The sequence below is a fragment of the Equus quagga genome, chromosome 4 (assembly GCF_021613505.1).
Source record: "Equus quagga isolate Etosha38 chromosome 4, UCLA_HA_Equagga_1.0, whole genome shotgun sequence".
Taxonomy (NCBI): Eukaryota; Metazoa; Chordata; class Mammalia; order Perissodactyla; family Equidae; genus Equus; species Equus quagga.
In genome coordinates this window covers 13,684,250-13,706,775 of record NC_060270.1, presented here as the reverse complement: position 1 = coordinate 13,706,775, position 22,526 = coordinate 13,684,250, and the positions used below count along the sequence as shown (strand labels likewise).

The 22,526-nt window shown below is 33.4% G+C and overlaps 1 protein-coding gene across 3 annotated transcripts in view; it reads right to left on the bottom strand.

The window, feature by feature from the left end:
• The window catches only part of NECTIN3 (nectin cell adhesion molecule 3), a 134,505-nt gene that overhangs the window by 70,862 nt on the left and 41,117 nt on the right, over positions 1-22,526 (bottom strand). For 2 of the 3 annotated variants that reach the window (XM_046659276.1, XM_046659277.1), the window contains exons 3-5: positions 17,922-18,218; positions 14,756-14,873; positions 10,997-11,148 (exon numbers count right to left, since the gene is read on the bottom strand). In XM_046659276.1, the coding sequence (XP_046515232.1) occupies positions 10,997-11,148; positions 14,756-14,873; positions 17,922-18,218 (567 nt within the window). Of the gene's footprint in view, positions 1-2,385; positions 4,503-10,996; positions 11,149-14,755; positions 14,874-17,921; positions 18,219-22,526 lie in introns of those variants that run through there. The other variant, XM_046659275.1, reaches the window with a different exon arrangement.

Genomic DNA, 22,526 nt, shown 5'->3' with positions numbered 1-22,526 from the left:
GGAAACAGGGAAAACATAATTACAAACAATTAGAAACAATGGCATTTCTAATCAAAGCAGCTCACAAGCAATAAGTGAAAAACACTAAATGCCAACCTAAAAAATATCTTATGAAATGTGTTAATTCCAGGCTGAAATATATAAAATTTGACTTATGTCAAAGTCACAGCAAAAATATTTAAAATTTGGTTTAACTGCTAGGGCTAGAGAGACAAGATAATTCATGATTCTGGAGAATGTTATTCATGATGTGTATGTAAGAGATGGGAATCAAACCGTTAATTAAAAGCAAATTCTATAATGGCTAAAAGTCAACTTAGATGCTTCCTCAAAATTTATCTAACTCTATCCTTAACCTGCTATAGTCTTTTTTGGGAAGAGAAATAAAATAGGCTTATAATTCCCACAAAACATCATTAATGAAAATAGGTTACTTACACAAACACACACACACACACTCACTCACTCACTCACTCACCCACTCCAGCAAATATCGTAACAAAGACAAATAAGGCAATACAGAGCCAAAGGCTTGTTACAGAAATATGCCTCTAAAGAATTTTTTTTAACTTTTATTTAAAGATTTGTTGCACAGCTATTGGGGCTACCACCTGATAAGTAACTCAATATGAAAAAAACAAAATGAAACAAAAAAACACTGGTACAAATTAAAATTAAATTCAAACTCAACATACCAAAAATTTGAGAAAGGAGCTTTTTAAGGATGATACATTTCTAATTAACAAGAAAACAGGAAAAACAATTCAGTCTGTAACTCATTCCCCTATTAGAATTAAAAATTCAATATAGGTACTACTTCTTCCTTTCTTATATTTTACATTGATTGCTTCCACATATCAGTAACTTCTTACTTGTTCATATACTTTGTTTTAGCAATATTTACCCAAAGGAGAATCAAACTCAAATCAGACGATTTTGAATATAAAATTGCTACGTTTCTTTCAAATTTTGTACTTACACATTGCATTTCCTAAAGCCCCTTATGCTAAACATTTAGCCAGGGTTATCTTTATAAAACTTCCCTATAAACGGCTATCCAAAGTAATATTTACTACTGAAAAACCTTAATGGTTTCTTTTATGTTAGATATCAAATAGAAACCTTTTAGGCACATGGTAAAATACTGAACCTTTCAACTATAAACTACTTCTCAAGTATCACTTTAAAGTTAGTCCTTACCCTATTAAAGTTTCAATGTATTTCACTAAAAATGGTAGGAAAAAATAAGAGTTGCATTCATCTCCATTGTATTATTGAAATATTTTAACCAGTGTGAAAGACAGCCCTAAAGTGAATACAAAAATGAAAAAAGTTTAAAGAATATGAGAGAAATAAATATAAACATGGCCAAAGTAAAAGGAAACTATTCTTCCACCTTTTCTGAGAGCAGGATATACAATTGATATACCTATCAATTAGCTGTGCACATCACTGATATTCAAAATTAATTAACAAAATGTTTATTTAATATGACTATTGATGTTTACAAACAAGTCTATGTACAGTAAACAAAATTCTAACAGTGCAATGCTTCAGAAAGTCTTAAGTATTAGTATCAGATTCTTAAAATTTGAAATTTAGTTTGCCAAATGAGTTCGATTAAGGATACAGAATACATCAAATACTCACTTGCAGTTTTCCATGTCAGCCTCTCCCACCAAAAAATAAATAAATAATCTAACTGCACAATGACCACAATATACAAGGAAGTTCATTATCGCTAAGTAAATATTTATATTTTTGAAATACAATTCTTGAAATACATTAATTTCCTTCAGATTATACTCAAGTTGAGATTTATATACTATTCTAAATGTGATTAGCCTGCTCGGATTAATATAGCATTTCAAATCATTGCTCTAAAGATGAAATTTTGATCAAAAAAGACACAAATGTACATCTTTCAGGGAAAAAATTTTAGACCCATCTTCCTTGTGGCCATATTACTGTTGATATTTAAATTTAAAAAATAAAGCCACTTCAAATCATAGGTTAGTATCAAGAAAGTTTTCTTCCAATGACTTGGACCAAAGCGTCTTATTATTTGTACAGCAGTGGTTAATTATATATAAAACTAGATATTTTTAACAAGATAATCGTGAACTTTACTTAACTGTATCCTTAACCCATATTATAGTCTTACAATAAGTGTTTGGGAAAAGAAAGAAAACAGGTTTCTAATTTCCACAAAACACTGCTAGTTAAAACAAAGAAAACTAGGTCATAATCATTTAGAATAAAGCCTTCACTACTCGCAAAATTCTATAAACATGTTAGAACTTTGCCTTTTAAAACATTTTTTTAGCTTTGACAAGGATCAGGAGGGGGGTGGTTGGGAGGGTTAAAAAAAAGTACCTACTTTGCCTTTTTATTAACAAAATAATTTATTTAATTTATGATTCTCCTACTAACCTCCACTTCAATTTCCTGGCAAAACACCTAAGGCAATTCTACACAGTCCTTTTTTCAAATGAATCATCTACAGAAAAAAAGGTGTTCTTTGGGCTTCAAAATAGTTGTCATTATTACAATTTTATGGGACTTCACTGTAGAAGCAATTTACGTTACAAAGAAGATCTACATTTGAAGATTTAGATGACATTTCTTTCTCAAAAATTACATGATTTCTGGAAAGGATATACTTAATTACGTAAAAAGCAAAAACGTAAAACACCTCATGATGTTTCCAGTTTTAATCGGAAAAACAAAAATCTTGAAACACACACATACATTTAGGAGTAAAAAATACCAGGATGATTTGCCAATATCCATCAGCAAGCGTTAGTGATGAGTTCTATAATTCAGATTTTTCTTCTTAAACCTCAAATTTCCAAGTTTATTCTATTTTTTTCTGCATATTTACCCGTTTGAACTACATCAACATTAAATGACTAAAACAAGATGGTCTAGAAAATTCTTTGTATAGATTCTTGGCTGATATGTCTCATTTCTAAAACTGGTACTCCCATGTTTACCCATGTTTTTTCATATACTGAAATGCCCTGTCTGTACTAAACTGTGTGCCATCTTTTCATATTATTCTTATATTTAGGACATAAAGCATTAAAACAAAATTACCACTTAATGCACCAAAATCCATGTTCATATGACAATGTAAAAATTGTCCTCCAGAGATGAAAGAAATTGTAATAATTATGTTTAAAAGGCGTTTTTATTACTCTTGCATGTATTTTGGACAAAAATATTGATCAGCTAATTATACTCTTCCACACATCACATTCACTGCATTTACTACCACAGTTTTAGTGCAACAAAATATCTTTGAAAAGCCACTCTACAGTAATTATGGCAAGGCTCATTAAAATGCAGAGGTAAAGATTCCATTTGTATAGAAACTTAGAAAATAATGTTTGAAAAGGAAAGGTGTTTCACCAGGCTGAATATTTTTTGTATACTAAAAATATATATAAACATTTCTTGAATTAGTTTATAGTCAATTTTGATGTAGTATTCAGTGGTGATAAATTTTGAGAGGTATATGTTTAACAAACATTATACTTGAGATTATAGTCTTAGGTAAACATTTAATACACAATGCCAAGGTAGTTTCCTTTTGTTTTTTAATTTTTTGTACCAAAAAAAGTCATACATTTAATGCTGACATTTCTTCTTACCTGTGTGCCTCAGACCAATAAAGTACTCTGCATTAAAATTTAAATCTTGAGACAGTAGTACAGCATTGAAAAAAAATTGTAAAGCAGCTCAGATACATTTAACCCAGATTTTACATTTTCATTTGTCAAATTAGAATATAAAAAGTAAGCTTGAAAATCAAGTTGAAAAAGCTTATTCTTCCTCAAGAAAAAGTATGAACAATCTGAAAATGATCAACTAGTATGAATGAAAGATTATACATTGTTAAGTCACATTTAGTGATTGCTAAACATACCACTCCCTCCTGGAAATTACGGAACCATCTACATGTGAAACTAAATCATCTTCATTTTCGTCATAATGTCCATCGCTGACAAACTTCATTTCCATTTTTTGATCTTCATAATAACCCATTGGTCTTTCAAACCTATTGAGATTTTCTACATTGTTCCACTGTGTTTTTTCAGGCTCTTCTAAATAGTCTTTCCGTATTAGATTGTTCACTGGATTTTTGTTTTCTTTTTTTACACTGTCTGGGTAAGAATCAAGCTCATCTTGTTGAAGAACATCTATTTGTGATTCTTTTTGCATATCTGATGGTGGAATGTAGTTCTTGGCAAAATAGTCTCCACGAAACGTCCGTCTTCTCCTATAGCAGAATATTCCAGCCAAAACACTTACAAGTACTATGAAGAGAGCCCCACCCACTACACTAGCAATGATCGTGCCAATTGTGTCATCCTTAATTGTTGCCAAAGTTGACAATGGGAAGGGCAATTTTTTTGGTTCTGTTGCTAGATCCTCGATGTCAGCAGTTGAGGGATGCCACTGAACTGTAGGCTGAAGGGTGGTAGTAGTAGGAGGATCTAATGGAAACAGTAAAGATAGACAAGACACAGAAAAGCAAAGAATGTCAATGCAGGCTGATCCAGGAGCAAGTTGAACAGACAGCACAGTTAATGAATATATATTCATAGTAACAATAGTTTTTCATTCTTAATTTGATTTAAGATTAGAATGTAGTGCTACTTACACATTTTATTAAAAATAACAAAACTGACAGTTACCAATGAAGTAAAAGGAATGAAAAATTACCTACAGTGTAAATCCTAAATTATTCTACTCCAAGTTTTTGCATAATATTGTACTCCAAGGAATACTTTTTTTTAATGAAGAGTATTACTTAAGTGTCCTATATACAGCTGGCTTAAGAATTATCACACCAAAAAACTAAATTAAATGAAATAATGCAAACATACATTTTCTTAGCCAGTAGCACTAGGAAATAAAATGAAAGAATGAAAAAATTAAAGTATGTTTTCTTAATATCCATCTTTACCTAATATTGTTTATTGTAAGATCTGAACTTAATCTTTAAAAGAATGAAAAACTATAGAGTCTTGTTAAGTGGCCACAGTATAAGCTGTTGGTTTAATAATTCTCTCAAAAATATTTTCCTTAAATAAAGAGAATTGTTCAATTTTTAGAAAGGATATATGTAATACATACCGTTATTTAGCAATTTACAAAATAAAAGCATATGTTTAAACTGTGTTAGCCAAATGGATTATTATCAAATGAGACTAATACACAAAGTAAAAACAAGTTATAAAGTGTTACAAAAACGTCATCATGTCTATACCCCACGGGCAGGATATATGAACATTTAGGAAATTGAGGAATTTCAACCATATTTGCAAAATTTAATGTCACTTTGCTTTAGGACCGAGTTCCAAAAAGAGTAGCTAATATTTTAGAGAGAACATTCTAATAATACTTGAATATTAGATGCAAATGATCCTGTGTATTGCCACTAGGTTACAAAGTAAATAGCCATTAATATTAAAAAGCAACTAAACATAAATAGTAAAAATTAAAGACTGGTTAATTGTCAATTAAGTGGTATTTGTAGGTCATGTTACACAAAATTCTTGAGTTTGAAGAAAGAATGAGTTAAAAAATCTTGAATTTCTTCATAGACAAAAATAAATGACCCAAATGGTAACCTCCTATAATTAATTTTTAAATGAGTGGTACTGATAGAGCTTTTAAAAAATGATTGTTAGAAAAATACTAAATCTACATGGGGTAAGTTATTCTAAAATTACAAGCTAAAGAAAAATACTTACTGAAACAGGTTTCATCACGGAATGCCATATGTATAGAATGTGGTAAAAATTTAGCAAGTACAGTATAAAATTTAACAAGCACAGCATAACTAATTTCCTGTGAGCTTAAACCAATATAACAGGCAATCCTGTCAAGCACCTTGAAGTGAATATTAGTTACCAGATTCTATGTAAGTAAGTGAATCAAGGAAGAGTTTTAATTTGTGAAAACACATTCACTAGCTGACCAAACCAATCTTTAAAAAAACAATTGTGGAATTGTAGGATCATTTCTAGTATAAAAGTATAAAGCCTTATATAATCCAACTTCACAGAACCAGAATATTAAGGAAACAAACTAAAAATCAATCATTTGTAAGACAATTTTTGTATTTTCTGAAAGGAGAGGACTTACGGAAAAGTCAGGTTTTAAGTATTAAATGTCAACTTTACAATGATTCCCAAAGAAGAAAGGATTACAATACTGGTATCGGCATGCTTAAACAAAACTACAAATCACCTAAGTAATTAGTCATAATTCACACATTTTTGTGAACATAAGATTTTAAGAGTTTTTGACAGCTCTTAATGAAATGCTATTTTTTCTCAGAAGATTGCATACATCTGAGTTTTCACCAAGTCTAAGATATCTAACTGAACATTTTTACCAAGTATCCTAAAAATAAAAAAAACTAAAAATCACTGACATTTCAAGGCTGGCCCCGAGGCCAAGTGGTTAAGTTCATGCACTCTGCTTCGGTGGCCCAGGGTTTCACCAGTTTAGATCCTGGGCATGGACCTAGCACTGCTCATCAAGCCATGCTGAGGTGGCATCCCACATCCCACAACTAGAAGGACCCACATCTAAAATACACCAACTATGTACTGGGGGGTTTCAGGGAGAAGAAATGAAAAGAAAAATAGAGGAAGATGGGCAACAAAAAGAGGAGGATGGCAGCAGATGTTAGCCCAAGGCTAATCTTCCTCAAAAAAACACAAAATCCCTGACATTTCTTATTTTTACTTGCAGTGTTCTCTATGTGAACACAGATAGATGTCTACTGTCTATTTAACTCAGATTTAACAAAATATAGCTTTGAGAAAAATCTAACTAAAAAAAGAGTAACCAAAAAAAAAAAACCTATTTAAAAATCTTGTTATTTAATTTTGTCAGAGGTTCTAGAAACTTTTTAACCTACCATCCCCTTCTCAACCAGTGTTAAAAATAGCACAGCCTCACTACTAATATGATTCTATGAAAGAAGGACTACTGATAATACTTTATTATTTTGTATTTTAAGCAATGGACACATAACAATGCATATACAACAATGATTCATGTTTTCTAATTCTTGCTGTACTCCAAGATAATTGCAGTAAGAGTCACAATTCATGTAAAGTGGCAGGAGGACTATTTTGTAATCACTAATAGCTACTTAATTATCATCACTTAAAATCCTTCCCAACAGCATTCCTTATTTTTTAAAACAATATTTTTTTACATCCTTTGCTAAATATGTGATAAACGAGTATATAACAAATGTAATGAACTAGTAGACTGCATTCTCCACACCCAAATGAAGAACTTCTTAAGTTTCTTTTTCAAATTAATGAGGTCTGTCAAATAGGAAAATAAATAGTCCAGTAAGGCCTCTGTTGCTATAAAGTATATTTCAGCCTAATAAATATTATGTTGAAAGAAATTAAATCAATTATTTCTTTTTCTTTTAGACTTTATATGAATTGTTTAAATAAACAAAATCTATGAATTTTAAAGTTTAAGGACTGCTAAGTAAGTGTGGATTCTTAAGTCTGATATTATGTCTGGATCCTTGATGTGAAATCAACAATGTAAAATTCAGTATTTTCATAGGAATATACTTTGAGTTTTAGGCACAGGGGAACTTATGTGATATGTAAAAATTTGCTTCTCTATTCTCAAAGAGAAGAAGTATCAGTTAAGAAAAAAAAGACATACCAAAAGCAACAAGAAAACGACAATTTACAGCAGTTGGTTAGTACTGGACAAAGAGCCACCGTACCCATGAGTAACAACTAAAGTTGAATATGTACTGCAATCTTGAATCAATCACCTCTTGCCCAAAATCTTATGCATACCAATATGGGACAATGTGTAATAAAATTATGAACAATTTCTCTCAAACAGAGTTGCCAACTCTACTCTGTTCTGAGCAGAACTTTTAATCTCCAGTCATAAGATACATTCTTTTCATAAATATTTTTAAAAATCATTTCTGAAATTTTAAAATATCAATTTTAATACTAAGGTAAAATTTTTTCCTAGAGGAAAAAGAGTACATATAAGTTACAATAAAAAAAGACTAATGGTTTGATATGGCCTTTTATTCTGATAAAAGCCTACGAGGCTTTACTAGTCATTTTAGAAAGGCAATATTATATCTAGGATACTTGATATACTGCAAGAAGCTCTTAGAGAAATTAACTAAAATCAGCATAAGGTACTATATTAAAGACTTTGGATAGAAAGGTAAAGTCTAATTCTTGATGATTACTTGAAGAAAACTATCTCATATAATGCTATCTTTTTCTGAAGTACTTAGTGGTAATTAACCGTAATTTTTCTCAGTAAACCATATTTACTCAAAATTTGATTTCCCCTCTTACATGATCCAGTAGAGGTTGATAAAAAAATGTGTAAAGTTCACCACCCGTATTACATTAGTTCCTTTGTCAAAGAAAATAAACATAAAAGCAGACTCCGGATTTTTAATTCTTTTCTGATTGTTTTCTTCTCAAATTTATTCATTCATGCAACAAAAGTTTACTGAATACCTATTACATGCTAAACATTATTGCAGATGGTGGGAATATAGTAATTAAAGCAGATAATAATCCTTTCCTCTTAGGACTTATGTTTTAGTGGGGGTAAGAACAGACAAGCATATAAATAAAATATATAGCCTACCACATGGCAATAAGTACTGTAGAGAAAATAAGGCAGAGAAAGAGGTCAGAAAGTAGTAAAGGAGAAGTTTTGAATTTGAAATACAGACGTGAAGGTGGTATGTGAGCAAAGATCTAAAGGAAGCGAGTGAAAGATCCATGAGGATATCTGAAGAGCATTCCAGACAGTAGAAACAACAAGTGCAAAGACTCTGAGGTAGGAATGTGCCTGTTATGTTCAAGGAAAAACAAGGAGGCTGGTGTGGCGGAAGTTAAGTGAGCAAGGGAGATAAGAGATGAGGGCAGAGAGACAACCTAGGACCAGACCATGTACAGAGCCTTATGAGTCATTGTAAAGATACGGTTTTCACTGTGGGTAAAATGGGAAGTCCATGGAAGGTTTGGAGGAGAGAAGTGACATGATCTGACATGTGCTTTAAAAGGATCATTCTGCCTGCTCATTTGATAACAGGCTGAAAGTAGGAAGATTAAATGGCTGTTCTAATAGTGAAGAAAGGGTTTCTGATGGCTTGGACCAAAATGCTAGCAGTGGAGAACTGGTAAGTTCTGCATATAATATAATGGGAGAGCTGGCATCGATTTGTTGATGGATTGGGTGGGGTATGAAAGAAAAATCAAAAATCAAAGATAAGTATCAAGGATTATACCCTGAGCACATGTAAGGCTGGAGCTACCAATAACTGAAAGGAGGAAGACTGTTGGAGGAAGATGTTTGGTGGCAAGGGGCAGGAGAAAGATCAAGACCTCAGTTTTGAATGTTAAGTTATAAATGCCTATTATATTTCTACATAGCGTTAATGACCATTAACAGGGGGTTAGACACACAAGTCAGGAGTACTGGGATGTGGACCCAGAATGTCAAAAGGTATAAATTTAGGATATCACCAATGAAATCGGTATATATAAGAATGCCCAAACTGAGCCTTTACTTAAATGATTACACAATTATAATACATTGCGCCTAAGAATTACAAGTAAAATCTCACACCAAACTTTGTACTACAGAAAAAAAAAAAGTAAGCAGTCTTTAGGTAACTACATTTTAAATATGCATCTCCTGTGGATTTAAGATTCTTTTTTCAATAAAAGACTCCTAAGGGAAGAAAGGGAAACTAATATATTACTCTTTAATCTCATTCAGATTTCCACTAAACCACTGCTGCTGGCAGAAAGGGCTAGGCTGGGATGTGACAGCTTTAAGCTTCTTGTGAGATTCATACAAAAAAATATTTGAGTCCCTATCATGTGCCAGGTACTAAGTAAGTGCTGAGTCTAAGACGGTAAATAAAGCAAACAAAAACTGCTTAATGAGAAGAGATAATAAGTAAATAAATGCACACAACTACCAACGGTGGTAAGTGCCACAAGAAAGAATAAGGAAGACTGTTTTTAGAGTGAGTGACCATATAATGACTGAGCATACAACATTAAAGCAAATCTAAAACTGCTCTAAAATCTGTAGTTTAGTTAGTTTTAGATTTGAACAGAGATAAAAATCTTAACTATTTTATAACTACCATACAAACCTGCATTTCTCAAGGTTCTTTTCCTTTTTCCTTTAATTTTCCATTTATTAGACAAGAAGATTGCTACATTCTTAGAGTCAGTAGAAGATGCTCAAAATATTTTATAAATTTTTATAAATAAGCATTCCATTGATAATTTATTATTTATAGCCACATCCAGAAAAAAAATATTTTTAGCTCTAACTAAATTTTGTGACTACCCAAATTTATACTCAGTCAAATTAACAAAAATGTTCACAATGAAACAAACAGAATGTGAAAAATCTAAGTTCTTAGTGGCTTAAGGACTTACAATAAGAAACAGCTTAAATTTTATTTCATTAGAACATTTTCGGTAGCATTCCTACTTCACCTCTCAGTAACCTACTCTGGTATAGTCCCATATTGAGTGACATACAATGTTATTTAATAAGCCAGGTCATCAAAGTTGATATCCCATTTTACTTATCAGACACTTGTGGGTAGAGCAGCCACCAAAACCAACCAACCAACCAAACAAACCTAATGTCTGTTCTTGGTGTAAAGATGAAAGAACCTAGAAAAGTGCACACACTACCTATAAAAGGAATAGTTAATACTATTTAACTGAAAAATTAACTATATACATAGGTCTTAAAATATACACTTTAATATACCTCTTTTAGATTATTTGGAAAACCCCAACCTGAGGAATCTATACCTTCACAAGTATAAATTACCACGTAGGTCACAGTATTATTGTCATGATTGTCCTTATAGGAATAATTTAAGTAACACATTTTCAAGTAGATAGTAACTTACCTGAAATGTAGATGACCTTTTGATCACTTCTTTGACCAAGAGAGTTGGTCACTTTACAGACATAAACACCGGAATAATTGAAAGTCAGTGGATGGACAAAATGAAGAGTATTGTCTGAAGCCAATAAACCATCAGGCCACTGTCCATCCAACCTAGATTTTAAAAAGCATGAAATTATTTTAAATATTTCAGACTCTATTCATTGACAGCTATTTAAATAAGATATTATATTTTTGAAGTGTTAGTAAAGAACCAGCATCATTCAGGTAAAATTCACTATGAAATGAAAGCATATAAGTTATGAATTTTCATTTTAATAAAGATGAACTAATAAAGTCCATTAAGAGTATCCATTCTTTCAAAATATCCATTCATCTAAGTATAGCTAGGCAAATATATTAGAATAGGAAGGAAGGAGAGGAAAAAAACAGTGATTTTAAAGAAAACTTGGAAAATTAGAAAAGTATATTATTTGAAATATCAAAGGAATTAAAATAATCCTCAGTGAATTACAGATCTATTCATGATATATCTACAATTTTCTTAAAGAAAAGTCATCTAAGTAAATGATAATGTTTTAGCACCTGCTGTAACATATTTAAAGAGCACCATTTAATACTAAGCAAATCTATACTGTGCCCCATCCAAAGATTGTTAGTTTCTAAAGCACAAAGAAGGGTTTTCTTATAAAAGAATTTCATTTGCAAGGTGGGCATCTGTAATAATAAAAACCAAGGCACCTTTTAGTATCAATAGTAGCTCTGTTTAAACAGTGCCTATACTAATTTTACTAAGAGGTTCTATCTAGTATAAACATTACTATAACCCATAACAGGAATAAAATCTCACTATAAGAACTCTAAAGCCATTCACTGCAATGGAACTAAGTATACTGTTATACATCATTTTTGCAACCTTAGGGTACAGAAAAAAGAAAAAAACACCACCAACAGGTCTTTATTTTGAAACTGTTTTTAAAGTCCATAAGTTATTTTTTAAGATAAGAGGATAAAAAGTCAAGTAAACCCAGGCACTCTACTACTATAGTTTGAGATAAGTAGGTTTTCAAAAAGCTCATCCACTCGTCCATTCAATAGAAACTTACTATTTACCATGCAGTTGTTAGTACTTTAATTTAGCATTGAAGGATAAAGGTAATATTTACATGGTTTAAAAACTAAAAACAAAAACACACAAACTTCTTCTTAAGAGGACTTTGGAAAGAACATTTTTACATGCATTAGTTTTCAAAAGGTGAACTCTTTCTCTAGAAGGATAAGAGTGAACATACATATCTTATCAATTATCTCTATACTTTGGGCCCAAAATTCTATTCCCTTTCTGAGAAATATAAACATGGCTTATAATCCTTTAAAGTTGTTCATTCAAATAAGCCACAGGCAGAAAAATCTAAACATCACATTAAACTCAACAACAAATGACATGCTAAGCATCATCTACGCTTTTACCTACGTTATGTGATTTATATCCACTTTCTCTACCTTAGTAAAAACTCTATAAAGTACTATTATCAATAGGAACAAAAGATTAGAGAGGTTAAATAACTTACTCAAAAAAGACATCTCCAACTACAGACACTAGGATGAGAACTCAGAATTCTAAGACTTTCAGAAATACCCTATCACACATCTTACCCAATAACTGCTCCCCACTTTTAAGAAAATGTAAGTGAAAAAGGCCCTCTCTATTTTTAAAATTGTACCTTTGCTTAAAGACAATAGATTGACCAAATACACTGTTTCCCTGCTCCCACAAAATCCCACCTAAAACAAGAGTAAAGGAATTAAAAAGCTATTAAAAACTCATGAGGAGAAACAGAACAGGAGGCAGGATTCATCAGACAAGATGCTTCAACAAACTTTTAGAAGACAGAAAGCAGAAGGAGAAAACAATCTACGCCTCAGGCCAGTGTTCCTCAATCAAGAGTGATTTTGTCTGTGAGGGGTGTTTGGCACATCTGGAGACATTGTTGGCTGGCAGCATGTCTGGGGACATTTTTGGTTGCCACAACTGGGAGACGGGGGGAGAGACGGGGAGAGCAAAGTGCTACTTGCTCTAGAGAACAGAGGCCAGGGATGCTGTTAAATGTCCTACAATTCACAGCACTGCCTCCCACAACAAACATTTACCCAGTGCAAAATGTCAAGAGTGCCAAGGCTGAAAAGTTCTGCTTTGGGCTGAAGAAGTGCTTGCAGAAGGCAAACAGATGAGAAAGCAGCCAATTTGCTCCAAAGAACACAAGGAAGATTTGGAATTTGACTCACTGTACTGCAGAAGGCCAGAGTGAGGCAGAGGGCTAGAAATAAGATTAGCTGAAAGTTGAAAAGACAATAGACTCCTCCCAACTCTGTACAGTTACCAGGCATTTATGTTTTAAGCAAAAGAATGAAGGTTAATTCAATAAATAAACTGAACGGTCATGAAAAAAAGACCTCCACTCTTCCATAAGTGCCATCTGAAGCTTCCCCAGGAAAATAACGAGCTCTCTACCTGATCACTCTAAGTAGAATCTACTAATGAGTAATCCTCATTATAGAGGCAGTTTCCACTCAGCATTTTATTTTAATACATCAATGTGAAATGACTGGACACTGAGAAATTAAGGAACATCTACAAAATAAAAGACCAAACAAAAAAACTTGAGGGGCTGGCCCAGTAGCATAGGGGTTAAGTTCACATGCTCTACCTCAGTGGCCCAGGGTTTGTGGGTTCAGATCCCAGGCACAGACCAACACATCACTTGCTGAGCCATGCTGTGGCATCCCACATACAAAATAGAGGAAGACTGGCACAGATGTTAGCTCATCAACAATCTTCCTCAAGCAAAAAGAGGAAAATTGGCAACAGATGTTAGCTCAGGGTCAATCTTCCTCAGTAAAAAAACCAAAAACAAAAACAAACAAACACAAAAAACCACCAAAACCTTGGAGGAACAAAAGAGACAGTAGGTAGAAAGCAGAAAAAACTCTCCGCAGAGGAAACAACTCTAGTATCCCTAGGAAGGAACAAGAAGACACTACCATGCATAAAACAAGAAAAAGATGCTATGAAAAATGAACAGAGAATAAGAAAAATAGGAAAATTATCCACAGTTGACAGATACAAGTCTCTATACTGGAGAAGAGCCCCCAATACTGAGAAATACAAAGGAAAACTTCAGTATAAGTTTGAAATTTAATAGGTAAAGAGAATTAAGGATACTCAGACAGTAAACTACACAAGTAAAAAGAAGCAATTATTAGCCTCAGGGAAAACAAATAGCTTTAGACAAAAGAAAACAGCATTCCAGTATACTACTTAGCTCTCAGTAAATAATATTCATCTGTCATTGGGAGGCAAACAATGATTACAGAGTTGAACTAAAAGTAGCTTAATTTCACTGGGGCTATGAAACATTGGAATATATATGAGCATGTTTGTGTGTGAAGGGGGAGACAAAATTAAATTTTCATTTATCATAATAAGTTGATAGTGTTAAAAATTAGTAAATCTTAGGTTTAAGACCTATGATGGTAACTACCAGAAGGAATTGCTAAAGTAGCCTCTGAGGAATAGAACTGTGGGAGAAGGATGGTGGGGAGAGGTGGGACAGAAGAACACTTAGAAACTCTTCATTTAATTTAATTTTCAGCTATTACTATTATCATGTATTACACTGATAAAAATTACTTTAAATACGATTTAATAATATTTTTCACTTTGCAATAATTTATCTTTAGAAGTATCTAACATTGTTACCTGCTCCACACAGATTTGAAGGGTGGTGGATTTGCATCAGCATTACACTTGAGATTAACACCTTTTCTTCCTACAAACCAATTTCCATCATAGCCTGTTACTGAAACCTCAGGAGCATCTATAAAATAAATTCATGACAAGGCAGATTATCTTTTGTTAATGATAAATGCAACATACAATAATAAAGCATTAACATAATACACTAAACTTTAGAAGAACAGAAATCATTTTTCCTTCTCTCAATATACATAACCAATGTGGAAGACAGTACTCAATAAATATTAGTTGACTAAAAGAATGAGTGAATGAATGGACAATGAGTACCCAAATACTAGGCAACTATATAAGCATGCACAGTTCTAGTTATTAGAGGCTGAATGTAAGAATATTCACAAACCTATAATGAGAAAAAGCAAAAAACGAGAGTCCTATTATGACATATGTAGAGACATATGAACAATGAAAATACATTATCGTACTTAATTTGATAATGAGACTTGGCATTTAAGTACCAAATCACCACATAAAACTGTCTTTAAAGAAATGTTTAATCTGAAAGGAAATATCCCCTAAGAGATATCAATTCAATTACAGAGATTAGATTTCTTATACTACAGTTAATATTCTATGGACATGTAGAGATGTGACACAAACTTTCAAAGACTATAATTACAACTAAAGTAAATTATCCAAGGCCTCAACTGTTCTAAAACATGAACTTTTATCCATTCAATGCACCCAAAGGTCTTTTACAATACAACTAGTTAAAAAGCAATTATCCATATCTACCAGGAAAAAAATTTATGCCTTCAAACTATCAAATCCAACACTAATCATTCATTCAACCATCATATTATTTAGCTCCTAGTAAGTAACAGGCACTGTTTTAGGCATTTGCTATACATATACACTCTAGACTAGAACATAAAATCTATGTTCTAACAGTAATAGGAAAGATGACATTTTAAAAATATTTAACTAAACATCTGTTATGAGGGCCAAGAAGGAAAAGAATAGGATGTTAAGAAAAAAGAGAAAGAGCCTAATCTACACTGGGCATAGGGTTGGGGAAAGTCATAAAAGACTTCCCCAAGGAAATGTTACTTACTCATGGTGCAAGAACCCTCCTTCTTTCTGCGAGCCACATAGTGAACTAGATAATAGTACATGGCCAAATGTGAAGTTAGAGAGAGACCAGGTCAGTCTTTAACTCTGCCAGGGAAGCTTGACATATTGTCAAGCAAGGTTTACAGAAAAGTGGTAAAGAATTAAACTTTTACTAAGGTTCCTTAGTAATTTTAAAAAGAAATGCCTGCCTCTTATAAAAATCAAGAATTAAACACATTTGTAACTTAAAATTGGTACTAAAAAGATGTTGCTGAACAGTACAGATATCTGTGAGTTTAATTTCTTGTAAAAGGAGGAGAGGATAGGTTTTAAAGTATCCCCAAACAATACTTCCAAATTTTGAGATGTGAATTTTGGATGTAAGATTTTATCACCTTAAATTTTGTTCACATGTTTTACAGGTCCCAATTACAAAGAGGAAAAGAAGTCATGAGTACTCTAAAAATATTTTAAGAGCAAGCCAATAAATCTAAGCCATAACTATAAAGTCTTACATTAGAAGAAATATTTTTACATACTTAGGATTGCACCCAAGTAAACAAAAAATATACATAATACAAATTGAAAATTTCAGTCATTATTAGACACAGGGAAGGAAAAAATACATATGAGAAAAATATTAACAGTACTTACAATTGGGATCTGAGTTTTACAAGAAAAAGGAAAAAGTTAAAAGTCTGTGAAAGCAAAGTAGGAAAAGGAAAAAGAAAAATTTGCATTCTCCAGAGAAGTACGGAGAAAGGAAGGTATTTGAACTGAAGAATACAATGGTAATAACACTCACATAAGATCACTTCTCAGGTTTAACATTATAAATGTTGAAAAAGATCCTTAGAATTAGCTTTAGAAACTATCATACCAAGTGTGATGAATATCTATAATTTAAAATTCCAGGCATGTCATATCAAATAACAACAAAAAATACAACATCTCCTATAAAAATCTACCTAGGTTTATGATGTGCTCATGGATGGAAATGACAACAGAACCCAAAAACTTCTAATTTTCTCTCTAATCTGCTTAATTTTCATTATCCTTGCTATAAGCTATCAGCACCACCACTTTTTCTCGTTTAAAATTTTAAAATGCTACACGAAGAATGTATCAAAAACTGAGAAACTTTATAGAAAAGGGAAAAGTATATACACACACACATACACATGAGAGAGTACCCCTTAACAAAAAAATAAAAGTACAAGATGGGTCAGCTTTGAACCTTATCTATAATGGTTATTATCTCAATGATGTCTTTAAAATATTGTTTTACTTACATAAGAATGTTATAACATGGCCAATAAAATCAGATTAGAAATAATACTGAAAAACTACAAATTTTCAAACTAACTAAAATGCACCTAGGAAGTAAAATATTCTTGCTAAAAACCTCATGGGTAGTGTCAATATAACTGAACAATAGCTGAGTTAAGTGGCTCGGAGAAGGAGTCATTTGTCTCTAAGTAATGCACATTTTGAGGCATAAATTTCCACAATTCACTTAAGTCCAGTCTATTTTCAAGATCTAAAAAGGGTAAAGTTGGGGACTGCCCAGTGGCATAGCGGTTGATTTTGCACACTGCACTTCAGCAGCCCAGGGTTTGCTGGTTCGGATCCCAGGCATGGACCTACATATGGTTCATCAAGCCATGCTGTGGTGGCGTCCCACATACAAAATAGAAGAAGACTAGCACAGATGTTAGCTCAGCAACAATCTTCCTCAGGCAAAAAGGGGAGGATTGGCAACAGATATTAGCTCAGGGCCAGTCTTCCTCACCAAAATAAGTAAATAAATAGGATAGGGTTAAATAATTTTGTTGGAGAGCAGTTTTAAAGTCATTTTCTCTTTTTACAAACTGATAAAAAATGTTCTGGTTAAATGAAATTTCCACAAAAATATTTTAAAAATTAAGAAAAAATGTCAACAAGGAAAAGCTGTAAGAATACCTGAATACTAAATATTCAAACTAAAAAGTATGATATACATCAAAGGAAGAAAATTAAAATGCATGACGTTTAAAAAGCAAACGTTATCATTACTTACACTGTATATCTAATGTGAAAGAATATCGGATGTCCTTTTCCAAGGCTGGATGTTTTACAACACAAGTAATTCGTCTTCCTCTAGCAAATCTGGTTGGAAACAGCTTGTATTGGCTGACAACTGTTGCTGTTTCATTTGGAAAAGAAGTTGTAGTGGATTCCATTTCACCAAGGTCACCTTCCCAGTCAATATGTGCAACTGGTTTTCCAGTGGCTGCGATACAAATGGCTGCTACTGTTTCGTTTCCTCCATCAATTAAAGAATCTGGCCCTTTTATCAGGCTCACAGTGGGTTCAACTGTTTAAATTTTAAAAAATTAGTTACATTTCAATTAAGAATATATTTACACCCTTCCAAGCCACATCTAGCCATATTTCATAAACTTAGAGGTAACTACCTATAAAATTTACACACACGCTTTTTAGGTAATGTCAACATCAACTGGATTCTTGGAACAAGAGATCATAAGCCAGGACAAACAAGAAGCCGTCTTTCTATAGAACCATTACAAAGACGGCTCTCTCTGGGAAGGAGATGCTTTTCTTTACAGTTATATATGAGTTCTCCCTCAAAATTAGTAATACATACAAAAAAATTCCTGTGAATTGGATGATAAGTTCCATTATGAGATTAAAGATATTATTACTCTGGAAAAAAGGGGACCTTTAATATATAATGCTTCATTTTCCAGCAAAAATGTTTAAAGAAAAATACATTTTAAAATACGTTACCAGTATGGACCTACACTGTTAAAATGTAACATCATTAAGAGCTACGTTTATTGGAATGTACATGCCACCTACCTTTTTCTGGTAAAAGAAAGCTCCTCAGCAAGGGAAAGTAACCATAATGTTAGACACTCTCAATCTACGCTCCAGATATCCTAGCTCTCTCTTCACATTTCCTAGCAAATTTTATGTGCTTCTTTCTGCATAAATTCCTTGGTATTCACTTCATGAATTCTTTGGTTTAAGCCTATAGTTTATTCTGTGCATTAAGTTTTTATCTCAAAGACTTTTTTTCATTTCCAAGATTTCTAATTGGTTCTTTCAATGCCAGGTGTTCTTGATTTGTATCTACTATTTTTGTTTCACAATTTACTTGAAGGGATATTAATATTTTCTGTATGTATTTTCTCTTTTATAAGATGCATGATCATAAAATAATAAAAAGTGCATACAACCCATGTAATGAATAATTTACAGCAAACATCCATGTAACCACCATACATCTTAATAAAGAATACTGGCACCTCCCAAGTCCCTCATATGCCTCTTCTTGATCTTAACACCCGATCTGCCCAAGTGTGACACCATTCTTACTGATGTTAGAAATAAATTTTTGCTTACTTTTCATGATAGTTCTACAACCAACAAATGCAAACCTAAACAAGTTTCATTTTACCTGTTTGTAAACTTAACATGAATGGACTTAGACTACATGTATTTTTGTATAGTTTTTCTTTGATTCAACTTTGTGTTCTTGAAGTTCATTTAGGTGGCAACATTTAGCCTTAGTCTCTTATTTTGGAACTCATTTTTTTTACTTTTTATTTTTAGATCACTTAGCTTTAACTGCTGTACGATTTCTTTACTATTAGATACTGGTGTTGTTTCCTGTTTGGTATAAACAATTTTAAAAGCATTCTCATTCATTTACCTTGGTATCTTCTGAGCAAAAGTTTCTCAAGTTTATCCCTTGCAGTGGCAGTGCTACTATTGTGTTTATTTTCAGCTTCACCAGATAATGCCAAAAAGCTTTCCAAAGTACCTTCTACTCCCAATCTTAGAGTCCCTGTTAGTTTGTATACTCACTACAACTGATATTGTCAGACTTCGCAATGTTTGCCAGTCTCGCAGGCACGCAATGGCATATCACTGAGACTTTTTCATTTCTCAGATTATGAATGAGGTTAAGGATCTTTTCATGTTTATGGGCAATTTGGAATTTCTTCTTCAGAAAAATGACTATTAAAGCCAATTGCTTTTTCTTACTGATTTGGGAAGAGGGTCCTTTTTTGATTATAACTGGTGCAAGTATCTCGTATCAGTTTAGGGCTTGTCTTTTTACACCATGGTGTGTTCCTTTTTGAGAAAGATTAGCCCTGAGCTAACATCTGCCACCAATCCTCCTCTTTTTGCTGAGGAAGACTGGCCCTGAGCTAACATACACACCCATCTTCCTCTACCTTATATGTGGGATGCCTGCCACAGCATGGTGTGACAAGCAGTGCATAGGTCCGCATTGGGGATCTGAACCAGTGAACCCTGGGCCACCAAGGCGGAATGTGCAAACTTAACCGCTGCACCACCAGGCCAGGCCCGTCTGGTATATTTTGATGAGCAGAAGTTTTTAATTCAAATGTAGTGAAACATATCAATTTTTATTTTCCTTTTATGTTAACTGCTTTCATATACTAAGAAATACTTGAGGCCAACTGCTGTGTGATGTTTTTGTATATAGTTTCTTCTTCTCTACAGAAATTTTACAGATTGACTTATTTATTCAAATGGCAAGTATTGTTGTTTAACAGTCTGTGTCTGATAATTCCAACATCTTATATCTTTGCACGTCTGTTTGTGTTGTCTTGTTTGTGCTGGCTACCGCTTCTGGGGTATGCCTTACTTGTATGCCTGCTATTCAAGCAGACTACATGCCCATGTTTGACTAATTAAGGTAGAAGTAAATTTGAGGTCTAGAACAAAGGTACCTTTCCTTCAGAAAAGATGTGTTTTCTTCTGCCAAGCTCTTGAAAACACTAACCAGTCCAGCATCTCCTTAATTTAAGTTCAGATTAGTTGGGTCATATAAACTAGGCCTAGAAGTCATGAGAAGGCTGATTTACTTCTGGTTTACTACTGTTCTGAAAATATAAGCGTTTAGGTACCAGGTGAATATGAGAATGGTTATTAGAAATCCCATCTTGAGCTGAATTGCACTTATTTTCCTCTCTCACTTCTCAAGGCTCCCAAAATCTTAGCTCAGCATCTCCAGTGTTTCTTCTGAATTGTCAAATGTCCTCAGGTTGAATGCACCTTTCAGCTTTCAGTGCTAGGCTGATTTCTACGTTTTCATCCTCTCCTTAGATTTTGCTCTAGTTATATTCCTTATTATGTTGTTATTTCTTTGAAGCTTTCAATGGTGTTTTTTAATATTTCAACCCCTGTGGGTGAGTTGGTTTGAACGAATTATGCCATTAGCAATAGAAACTTTTATCTTTCAGGAACTTAAAAATTTATTTTCAAGTCAATTTTAAATTACATTATTCCTATTTCCTCTGAAGGGACTCAATCTCCTGGTTATCAATTTTATTGGCTTTCTAAAGTTACTTTTCTCAAATACCTCAGTATTTCGTTAACTTCTCTGCACCCCCTTCCTTGTCCAGCAGTTTTGCTGTTGCCTCCCCTTAAGATGCTATCCAATGCCCTGTGTACTCTCATTGGAGGGAACACGAAGTTTCCCCAGCCCTATATGAACGCCAGGATATTGTTAGGTCTTCTGCTTTCTGTTGCTTCCTTCTTCCACCTCAAAAGTCTCCTCTCACATGTACACACATCAGTACTAAAGACTTCAGAGAGCCCTTCTATATGTCTCTAAAGCACTCGCTCACTCTCACTCTCCCCATCTCTCTGATGCTCCCTCTTTCCAGTATTCTACGCCACAAATTCTAATCACCTGTCCTTCCTGAAGTCCAATCTCTTAAATTCAGTGAGGCCCCAAGCGCTGCTCCAATTCCTTGTCACTGAGCAGTAGCCTGGAAACTGCTAAGGAGAGAGCTGAAGCAACTGTAGGACTCACCTTGTTTGAGATCATAATCCTACAGTGCCTATTGACCAACAACTAAAAACTGCTGGGTCTGGCCTGGTGGTGCAGCAGTTAAGTTCGGTTAACTTCTTCGGCGGCCCAGGATTCTCCAGTTTAGATTCCGGGTGCAGACCTAAGCACACTTGTCAAGCCATACTGTGGTAGGGGTCCCACATATAAAGTAGGGGAAGATGGGCACGGATGTTAGCTCAGGGCCAGTCTTCCTCAGCAAAAAGAGGAGGATTGGCAGCAGATGTTAGCTCAGGGCTAATCTTCCTCAAAACAAAAAGTTTCTTATTTGCCTGGTTCTCTTGTTCCTAGAGAGAGAGGCTAAGTCCAATCCCAGTCACTCCAGCACGTCCAGCAACAGAAGTCTATTTTTTAATTGAAAAAGTAACATTACTAAAATTTGGGAAAACAGAGAAAAATTATCCACAGCTCCGATATGCTAATGCAGTCATCATATTCTTCCATTTCCTTCTCTTTTTCTATTTCTAGTCTCTATACAGATGTAATCATGGCATGCCTACAACTTTGAGGCTTTGTTTTTCAAGCAGCAATAACTCTCAATCATAATTTTAACAACTATGTAATATCCCATCAAGAGGAAGTAACCAATCGTGTAACAACTCTTTTACTATGGAGCATTTGTTCTTCAATTTTCCCAAAGTTCTTTGTTAAATCACATTCCCTTAATTTGGTTTCTATTACTACTACTCCATTGAAACTTTAACATCACCACCTAATCTACAGGCTCAATACTTTTCCTTGCTATTGTCTTTGACTAACTTGGTAGAATTT